The 10,000-nt window shown below is 55.4% G+C and overlaps 2 protein-coding genes across 2 annotated transcripts in view; one reads left to right on the top strand and one right to left on the bottom strand.

The window, feature by feature from the left end:
• PTSG_01633 (uncharacterized protein) overlaps positions 1-1,612 on the top strand; it is a gene marked incomplete at both ends in the record, with an annotated part of 2,414 nt that extends 802 nt beyond the window's left edge. Inside the window, 3 exons of the mRNA XM_004997556.1 lie at positions 18-46; positions 310-629; positions 1,009-1,612. Of these exons, the coding sequence (XP_004997613.1) occupies positions 18-46; positions 310-629; positions 1,009-1,612 (953 nt within the window). The remainder of the gene's footprint in view (positions 1-17; positions 47-309; positions 630-1,008) is intronic.
• A 358-nt stretch (positions 1,613-1,970) lies between these two features.
• Positions 1,971-10,000, bottom strand: part of PTSG_11761 (uncharacterized protein) — an 8,703-nt gene continuing 673 nt past the window's right edge. The window contains exons 3-24 of the mRNA XM_004997557.1: positions 9,810-9,856; positions 9,565-9,609; positions 9,380-9,446; positions 8,850-9,052; positions 8,521-8,597; positions 8,209-8,287; positions 7,935-7,997; positions 7,525-7,608; positions 7,211-7,306; positions 6,909-7,001; positions 6,633-6,729; positions 6,407-6,473; positions 6,135-6,202; positions 5,776-5,888; positions 5,038-5,580; positions 4,712-4,766; positions 4,445-4,542; positions 4,132-4,251; positions 3,842-3,946; positions 3,344-3,572; positions 3,119-3,204; positions 1,971-2,896 (exon numbers count right to left, since the gene is read on the bottom strand). Of these exons, the coding sequence (XP_004997614.1) occupies positions 2,015-2,896; positions 3,119-3,204; positions 3,344-3,572; positions 3,842-3,946; positions 4,132-4,251; positions 4,445-4,542; positions 4,712-4,766; positions 5,038-5,580; positions 5,776-5,888; positions 6,135-6,202; positions 6,407-6,473; positions 6,633-6,729; positions 6,909-7,001; positions 7,211-7,306; positions 7,525-7,608; positions 7,935-7,997; positions 8,209-8,287; positions 8,521-8,597; positions 8,850-9,052; positions 9,380-9,446; positions 9,565-9,609; positions 9,810-9,856 (3,317 nt within the window). The 3' untranslated portion in view covers positions 1,971-2,014. The remainder of the gene's footprint in view (positions 2,897-3,118; positions 3,205-3,343; positions 3,573-3,841; positions 3,947-4,131; positions 4,252-4,444; positions 4,543-4,711; positions 4,767-5,037; positions 5,581-5,775; positions 5,889-6,134; positions 6,203-6,406; positions 6,474-6,632; positions 6,730-6,908; positions 7,002-7,210; positions 7,307-7,524; positions 7,609-7,934; positions 7,998-8,208; positions 8,288-8,520; positions 8,598-8,849; positions 9,053-9,379; positions 9,447-9,564; positions 9,610-9,809; positions 9,857-10,000) is intronic.

A 10,000-nucleotide genomic window follows, 5' to 3' on the forward strand; every position in this document is an offset into this window, starting at 1 on the left:
GTTTTCGTGTCCAACAGCATCCCTGCAAGCTGGAGTCGGTGTTCAGGTGTGTTGTGATCTGCGTGCTTGCATGCAAGCTGCAATCAATGCTGTGAGCTGCCGTTGCCATTGCGCTGCTGGCACAGACAACATCTCACCCCAACCCACCCGCGACATGCTCCCTCCTTATGCGAGTCCAACAATCCACACACTCTCGTCACGCAAACCAACTCACACACCCTCCGTCACGCATAACCTTCGCCTCGCCATGCATGCCCATGTTCATGCCCATGTCCATGCTCATGTTCATGCCCATGTTTATGACAACAGGATTCGCCCCAGCTGCCTGCTCGCGGCACCGCTTTGTCGTCGTTCCGGTTTCCAACAGTGCCATCCGTATCGCGCCTGTCTGAGGGCGAAGAAGATGAGACCGAAGACACAACAGCGGCGCGCGCGGATGTGCGGACTGACCAGCGGCTGTTTGCGCAGGGGCAAGCGAGCACAGCCAAGAGCAGGCGGCAGAGTGGCCGCAGTGGGCGCAGCGTTCGAAGTGATCGCAGCGTTTGGAGTGATCGTCGTGGCGGCGGGAGTGACACGCGGCGGCGTGGGGAGCACAGACACAGGTCGTCCCGCGTCTCGCGTCCAAGAGCGTACGTGCAGCAGTCGTGTGCCCAGTTGCAGTGTGAAATATATATTTGTTTGCCTGCAGGCACGCGGCGTTGCATTGGCGTTCTTGCTGCCATGGATGGGTTGTGTTGTTGCTCCCCGTGCAAACTAAGCCCAAGCAAGCACGCACATGCACACAATATGCGTCAACCTTACACCCACCCACATACACACACACATACACGCAACCTCTATTCCTCACACACACACACACACTCACTCACATACACACAACCTCTATTCCTCACTCACACACACACACAAAACTCACACACACACATACTCACGCACACGTGCGCGCGCATAACACACCAACACCAACCACACCTTGCTCCTGTGTCCATGTTGTCTGCGCGCCATCAGGCGACGGCCCGTATCGGAAGCGCCATCCCAGTCACCGTCATTGTCGCCATCAGGAACATCAACACATCGCCGCTCCCCGCGCGTGTTCATCGCCAGTCGCTCCCCGTCTCCGTCGCCCACATATGCGCGCGTTGCGAATCTCACGCCCCCGAACATGGCCGAGACGCTCCCACATACGGCGTCGGGCCCCTCAATGCTATCGCAGACAATGGGCGCATCTGTATCGTCATCGGTTGAACGCACACGCACCCATCACCACCACCATCGTCATCACCACAGTGGCGGAAGCGCAAGCAACAGCGACAGTGCACGTCACCAATACCATGAAGAGCCGTACCCGCAGCATCGCCACTCGCAGGTGCCACCGCCATCACAGCGACAGTATCAGGAGAACACAGGGACGGAGAAGCGAGAGCGGCGGCGTGCAAAGTCCGCAATCCCTCGCTTCGACTCGCTGTCACGAAAGGCCAGAAAGAGCGACACGAGACCCGTGCGTGTGCATCTCGTCAACACGAGCCCACGCACGTCCCCGTTCAGCAACACACTGCCAGCCGGCAGCCCGCAGCTGTTCCGCTCCCTGCAAGACCTCTCACATTCCCCATGATGTGTGTATGTGTGTGTGCGTGTTGTGGTGTGTGTGTGTGTGTGTATGCCCTGGGGACGAGAATAATGAATTCGCGCTTCCGCAAGACGTACATGTCTACATGTGTCTGTGTGACACTTCATTTGCATATGTAAGCACCTTTACTTGTGTACATCCCTTTGTTGGTAGCTTGGCTTCCTCCTTTTTTCGTGTTATTTGCCCGGGTTGTTCAGCCCCTCTATTTCTTCTTCTCTTGTGGTATTGGCAGAAAGGCTACATACAGCAATACCTGACGGACGTTTAATGTGAGCATCCTCTAATCATCATGGCAACAAAGCATGTGTACTTGCGCGTACACACACACACACACACACACACACACACACACACACACAAACACACACACACACACACACACACACATCAGTCGCGTTCCCGCAGCGGAACCTGTCGCTCAAAGTACTCGACCATGAGCGGTTGCGACAACACGGCGGCACGAAACACTTTGAACGTCATCGTCTCCGTGTGCGGATTCGCCTCCATCTCCTCAACTGACGCTTTGGACCACAGCGACGCTTCGGAGCGTGTGCGATCTCGCTGCTGCGTTGTTGCTGATGCTGTTGCTGACGCTGGTGTTGATGCTGTTGTTGCTGGGTGGTGTGAGGCAGGGTGCGACCCCACTTCCTCCGCCACCATCATCAACACGGCATCTGCATCGGCAGCGGGCGTTGGCGTCATGTCTGCTGCTGTTGTCACCTCAGGCGCTGCGGGCTTCTGCGCACTTTCTTCTTCTTCTTCTTCTCCTGGCTCTCCATCCTCCGCCTGTGTGGTGTGCTGTCCTTCACTGGCTTCCGGCACCACCACCTGCCCACCTTTGCTCGTCGCTTCATTCTCATCGCCTGCATTCTGCTCACCATCATCACCAGTTGCAACCTCCTTCTCCTCCTCCTCTACTTCTTCATCATCATCATCGTCATCATCGCGATCACCAGCGTCGCTGAGGGCCTCTGCATCATCATCATTATCATCATCGTCATCAGCTGTTGGCGCTCCTTTCTCCACCACCACGTTCGTCTCGCTGGCACCTGTGCCCTTGTCCTCACCCTCACCATCACCACCACCAACGCCAGTCTGCCTGGCAGAATCAGCACCGTGTTTGTGCTCGGCTGTACCTTCCCTCTCCTCACCATCGCTCACATGCACACTCATGGGCAGGCATTCCTGCTTGGACGCAAGCGTGACAGCTGTGGCAACCACCTCGTTGAATGCTTGCTCGTAACGCATGTCCTTCTCGCACGAGTTGGTCTGATGGCATGGATGCATGCATGCGTGGATGATCGCAGGTGAGGTGATGTGAAGAAGGCAGTCGCTGTACACGCAAAGGCACACCCGAAAGCAATCCATAGTCAAGAAGTGCACACATACAGTGAGCTCACACACACACACATATGCACGCACGCACACACATGTGCATGCACGCACGCACACACACATATGCATGCACACACGCGCGCGCAAGAAACGCACGGTGAAGAGTTCGCTGAGGTGCTGCCAGAGGTTTGCGAGCTGCTGGTGGTCAACTTTGTCTGGGAACTTGCGCGTGTTTGGAGTCTCTGCATTGCACAGCAACGAAGTGGGATGAGGGGCGGAGGAAGTGGTGGCTGGAAACTAGAACCGCACACACATACACACATGCGCACACAAGCACGAACACACACATGCGCACATGCACACATTAACACGCTCACTCACCAAACATGCGGAGAAGCATGACGAGACGGCTGTTGAGGGAGCCGCGGCAAACAATGCCCAGGGCGTTGGTGAAGGAAACAAAGTTGACAGGCCCCTCCTTGTGCAACAGCGTGTACATTGCGTCAGCAAACACGTCCCATTCCGTGAGCTTGCGTAAGAGCGCACCAAATTGCGTCTGATCGAGATACCGGCGCTTGTGTCGGTCCTTCTGCTGCGTCCAGAACGCAACCTGTCACACACGCGGGGTCGCGTTGTCGTTGTTAAAACCGTGAACAAGGATGCGGTGTGTTGCGTGTTAGCACTACTTAACGTACAAACACACACACACACACACACACACACACACACACACACACACACACACACACACACACACACACACACACACACACACACACACACACACACACACAACAGTTGGCCCCCTCCCCTCCCATAATCATCCCCGTCACAATCATCATCAACCACCACAGCCATTATCATCGCCATGGTTCCAACCTTCATGCATCCGTCGTGGAATTCGCGGTGAAGAAACGCGAGCTCGTCCTTGTCAAAGAGCGAATCACCGACAACTGTCCGCACAGCACTCCGGCTCACAGAATTCTGCACCCAGCAGCGGTGGTGTGTGGGGGGCAGGGAAGGGATGTGCAAGTGTGCTGGTGTGACCAAGCGAACTTCAGATTCAAAACACACACACACACGTTACACACTCAGGCACACTCGGATATACACACAAACACGACACGACAAGCATGCGCGGCCCAACACAGCAGACGAGGGCAGCGCACCTGGAGCTCCTGCACAACGCCCAGGCGGACGTTTCGACGCTGCTTGATGAGATATTCGTTCGTGACGTAGTGGCCGTATTTGTTGTACGCGCGGTGGAGCAGACTGTTGACGTTGCTCCCCTGTGCATGCAGGCACGGTTCGTGAGGTGACATGGCAACATTGCATCATGATGGATGGGAGCATGTGGACAGGGATGAGAGAGGAAGGCCAGGGGCGCGCCAAACACACACGGCAACAAGCAGGTGACAAGCTCATGAATTCATTCGCTCGTTCGACACACAACACACAACACACACACACACACACCCGTACCTTCTTGTCGCCCTTGTGCGTGGTCCGCGTCTCTGTGTTTGAGATTGCCTGTAGCGCCTGCGTGAGTGTCGCCATGATGTAACAGTCCTCTGGTTGTTCTGCACACGACGGATGGTGAGGACACGGCAACACGAGGGTGGGTAAGCGTGTGCGGTTGCATGGTGTTGCGGGCGAGTGATGGGTGAATATGTGCGTGCTGCGAAGTGCTCAGGTGTGTTGGCATGGTGTGCTGAGAGCACGTTTAATGTGCATGTGTGATGGACGCACGAAGAAGCTCGTCGTAGTTGTCTTCGAGAAGCTGAAGGCCGAGCATCAGCAGCACCTGCATATCACACAACCGCACACGTCAGATTCCAACACCCAACACGCATACATCAACACACATCAACACACACACGCACACATCTACACACATCAACACACATCAACACAAGCCATCGCAATATCACACACGCACGCACACACGCACACACGCACACACACACACACACACACAAGCAAACACAAGCCATCACAACATCACACAAACGCACACATATGAGCAAACACAACCACACCCATTCAATTCCCCCCCCCCACACACACACACTCACGCGCGCGCCATCGTAGAAGACGCAGTCGAGAACGCTGACGGCGCTTTGGAACGGCATGACGCTGACAAACATCGTGATGAACCACGGCAGCGATAACATGCCCAGCAGACCCGTCGCTTCAAGGTGGCGGCCAAGCTCCGGCATGAACTCCGTGACAAGATTCTCAAACACGCGCTGGTCAACCAACGCGCCAACAATCTTCTTGGTGTAGTAGTCAGGCAGCAGCCGCTCGCACAGCGCGCACAGCAGCCAGAACGCCTCCTCCTCGCTCGTGTAAATGAGCATCACGGAGGTGACAATGTTCATGGCCTGGCAGTACCCAATCTCCGGGTTGCGCCACGCGTATGCCGTGAGCACACGACGCAGCGCATCAATGCCAACATCGCGCTGGAACGCCGGGTGTTCTGGCAGTGAGCGGTGCAGGTCACGCTCAATCTCCTCAATGGCGAGACACGTGCGGCCGCGGTTGGCAACGAGGAGCCGTGCATACTCGCCGGGCGCCGCCTGCATGTCGTGCAGCGCGCCGCTGTACTCCATCCACAGCTGCCATGGGCAGGATGGAGGTGGCGGGAGAAAAAGGGGGGGGGGGTGAGCGTGTGTGCACGCGAGTGTGAGTGTCTGTGTGCGCGCATGTGTGGGTGTGGGTGGGGGGGGGACTCGTCACACACGTCACTTCATATCGTGTCACGTTGCATGGTCACGGCAGTCAATCAACCGATGAAGCAATTCATCACGCACTTGTGGCCTGAGTTTGAGTGGAATGCCCTTGACGACCAAATCGCGTTCTGCGCCCGTTCTAAACGTGGATGCACCACACGCATTTTCCTCCAAAAAGGCGTGCCATTGTTGCTCTGGCGACACGCGAAACGAACACGAGACGACATGATGGACAAGAAACACCAAGGCCATCCATGAGCCAGGCAGTCAGGTCTGTGTGTGTGTGCGTGCATCCGTGTGTGTTCGTATGTATGTGTGTGTGTGTGTGTGTTTGTGTGTGTTCGTATGTATGTGTGTGTGTGTGTGTGTTTGTGTGTGTTCGAACAACAATCAACAGTGCGTATGCCCAAACTAGGGACCGAACAAGCAGCCAATCCAACCTTTGAGGAGACTGATGTGGTGCTGCTTCGTTGGCTGCACCTCCTTGCCGGAATCCGTCCCATATTCCCTGCAGCAGTGTTCATGAGTGTGTGTGTGTGTGCATGGGTGTGCATGTGTGTGATGAGTGTGCATATGTGGGATGTGTGTGTGTGTGTGCAGGAAACGCGAATGAGCATGTTGGAGGTGAAGCACAAGGACAATGGTCAGACACACACACACGCGCACGCACACAAGAACAAGCACGGAGCAGATGTGTACATGGTGTGCTCACTCGTGCAAGGGTCGCTTGAGGATGTGCTCCTCCTCAACAATGACATCGGCGTCTTTTTCCGCTGCATCTGGGGTGGAGGGGAAAAACAACAACAGGGCAGATGAGGCGATGATGGAGAAAAGTAGATAGAACCATGCGCAGAACAATGAACAATACACACACACATACACACACACATACACGCACACACCATCACTGCAATGTCGAGCAATGCGTGTGGGCGCACCGTGCTTCCTGCGTCGGGCCTTTGCTTCCGTTGTTCGGTCGAGTGCAAGCCGCGCAATCTTCGCGGGATCCGCCATGAACCCAAACATCGTGTGGCCCTGCGGTGGTCGTCGTAGCGGTGGTGATGGTGGTGGTGATGATGATGGTATTGTGACAGTGTCAACACACGATGGACGCGCTATTATTCCAACACACACACACACACACACACACACACACACACACACACACACACACACACACACACACACACACACACACACACGCCTCACGCAACCTTCTGTCCGTGCGGGGTGATGCAAATTGCGGACATGACGGCTGCTGGATCCGATGACCGGCGCGCCTCGTCCGTCAGCTCAATCGTCGCAATCTGGATACAAGCGCCATGTGTGTGTGTGTGTGGGGGGGGGTGGAGTTATGGGGGATGTTGGATGGTGGCAGTGGTGGACAGAACCTGAATTGCCGTTTGCTCATCACAAGGCTGTGGTAGTTCATGCACAAGAGTACACATACACAAGAGTGCACACACATGTAAAACACACACACACACACACACACACACACACACACTCGACGCACGTCTCTGTATGCGAGGATGAGGGTGAGGCCGCTTGCTTTGCCGCTGCTGAAACACATGTAGTTGGCAGACACATACAACCGCCCAAACACGGGCTCCTGTGGTGGTGGTGGTGGTGGTGGTGGTGGTGGTGGTGGTGGTGATGGTGCGTGCGTGGTTGAGATTGTGCGTGAATGCAAGCGGGCTGCTGTCTCTCATGAAGTGACTCGTGGCAACAGTGCACACACACATACGTGGACCCTCTGCAATTGGCACATAACACCACAATAGCACAACAGCACAGCAGCACAACAGGACAACACCACACGACACGTACGCGTGTGTGAGTGTCGAAGACGGCACAGTCCCATCTGCTCTCTAGCTGTTCAGACTGCGGCAGGCGAAACAACTCCCGATATTGCTGTCGTGACACGCATAACACGACGTGGGGCAAGTGCAGATGGCGTGCATGGTGTGGATGTGTATGGTGTGTGCATGGTGTGTGCATGCGTGCGTATGCATGGTGTGTATGTGTATGGTGTGTGCATGGTGTGTGCATGCGTGCGTATGCATGGTGTGGGTGAGTGTGTGCGTGCATGCGTATGCGTGTGTGTGCATGCGTATGCGTGTGTGTGCATGCGTATGCGTGCGTATGCATCTGCAAAATTACGCGCAACGCGTGGTGGAAGGCGCAATGGTACAATGCCCAACAGCCATGTCAGGAACGCAGCTGCACCAACACCATACCTGCGTTTCGTATTGGTGGCAGTAGTATTCAAACAAGCGGTCATCCGGCACATCGCGCTCCGCCTGCGTGGACAATACAACACGAAGATGAGATGGATCAGGTGAGGGGAGGGAAGGTGCAAAATCGCCTGCGTGTGCAATCGTGTGGAATGCGAAGGCACCAAGGAATAGGAAGGTGTGCCCGTCACGACCACGATTGGGTCAGATCAGCACCCGTTCACAACCACCACCACCACCACCACCACCACCATCCGACTGCAGCGGTGCGACGCACGTGTTCGTCGCGCATGAGCTGCGTCTCGTATTCGAGCGTGTCGAGATAGCTGAACGCGTCGTCAGAGATCTCAAGCAGCCTGATGCGACATGTATATACATGTGCGTGCGTGTGTGTGTGTGTGTGTGTGTGTGTGTGTGTGTGTGTGTGTGTGTGTGTGTGTGTGTGTGCGTGTGTGTGTGTGTATGTGTGTGTGTGATGTGAGAGCAAGCGAAGGACTGCTCGTGACAAGACGGGCACACGTAGGCACACGTGCGTGAAAGGCAGTAATACCAATACACCACCATCAGTACAGAGGCGTGGGCAGTGCACCTGCTCATGGCTTTTGCTGTGAGCTGATAGAAGAGCTGTAGCATCATCTCTCGATCCGGCACAGACGACAGCACGTGCTGTAGTGGCAGTAGTGGTGGTGGTGGTGGTGGTGATGATGATGATGATGACGATGATGGTGGTGGTGGTGGTGGTGATGGTGGTGGTGGGAAGAGGTGTGAGATCGAGGCACCCGCACACACACGCACATACACACGCACATACACACACACGCACACGCACATACACACGCACATACACACACACGCACATACACACGCACATACACACACGCACACACACACACGTAATCCAAATCCCCACTCTCCCACCTTGTGCGTGCTGGTTGTGATACGGATGGCTGGAGCCATGAAGCGTGTCACCTCGACCACGCCAACAACGTGTGTCCACGGGATGGACAGTCGAACCTCCTCCCCCAAGATGAACGAGTAGAAGTTGAAGTGGTTCACAGACACATACAGCCAACCCTTCTTCGGCATCGTGTGCTTGTTGCTCCAGTAGTTGCACAGACACGCTGCAGGTGTGTGCATGTGTGTGTATGCATGGGTGCACGAGTGCGTGATTGCATACAACAATAAGCAAAAGGGCGAATTGAACTCAGTCGCGGCCATGTCTCACAATACGCTCTTCCAAGCGCATTTGCGCAGCATCACCAGCGCCACCTCCGAAACCACCACCACCAACACCTCAACCACAACAACAACTGCCACCACCACTACCTTCACCGCCGCCACCATCACCACCATCACAACGATGACGACGACAACGACGACCACCAACACCACCACTACCTCCACCGCCGCCACCATCACCACCATCACCACCACGCGTACGCACGCACAAGTTACGAGTCGCTCCTCGGGCGGCATTTGGAAGAGACGGCGGAATGCAATCACAGGCGCATCCGCCTGCACGGAGGTGACACGTGGTGGTCAATACATGAGTGCTGAACAGGTGATTGTGATGTGTGTGTGTGTGCATGTGTGTGTGTGTGTGCATGTGTGTGTGTGTGCGTGGCCGACCAACCTCTTGCTGCGCTGCGGACGGCTTGGCCTTTGCAATGCTCTCCAACTGCACGGGTGACAATCAACACAGCAAGTACGACGCATCATCAGAATAAGGTGATGTGAGGAGAGAGAGAGATAGAGAGAGAGAGAGAGAGAGAGAGAGAGAGAGAGAGAGAGAGAGAGAGAGAGAGAGAGAGAGAGAAGGTCAACATCGCGATCACGCAATCAAGTGGCTTTGACATCATGGGTGATGGTATATCGCACCTTGCCAAACACAAACTGGCGGACATCTTCTGGCGACTCGATCGAATCTATCATGGCGGTGACGGCGATTACGGGGGTGGTCGTGAGGGTGGTCTGCCATGAGCAAACGATCACACACAAAACCTACAGCACACTCACGCTCACTCACTCACACAGACACATACACTCACGCACACACACACACACACACG

The sequence above is a fragment of the Salpingoeca rosetta genome, assembly GCF_000188695.1.
Source record: "Salpingoeca rosetta unplaced genomic scaffold supercont1.3, whole genome shotgun sequence".
NCBI classification, from domain to species: domain Eukaryota; class Choanoflagellata; order Craspedida; family Salpingoecidae; genus Salpingoeca; species Salpingoeca rosetta.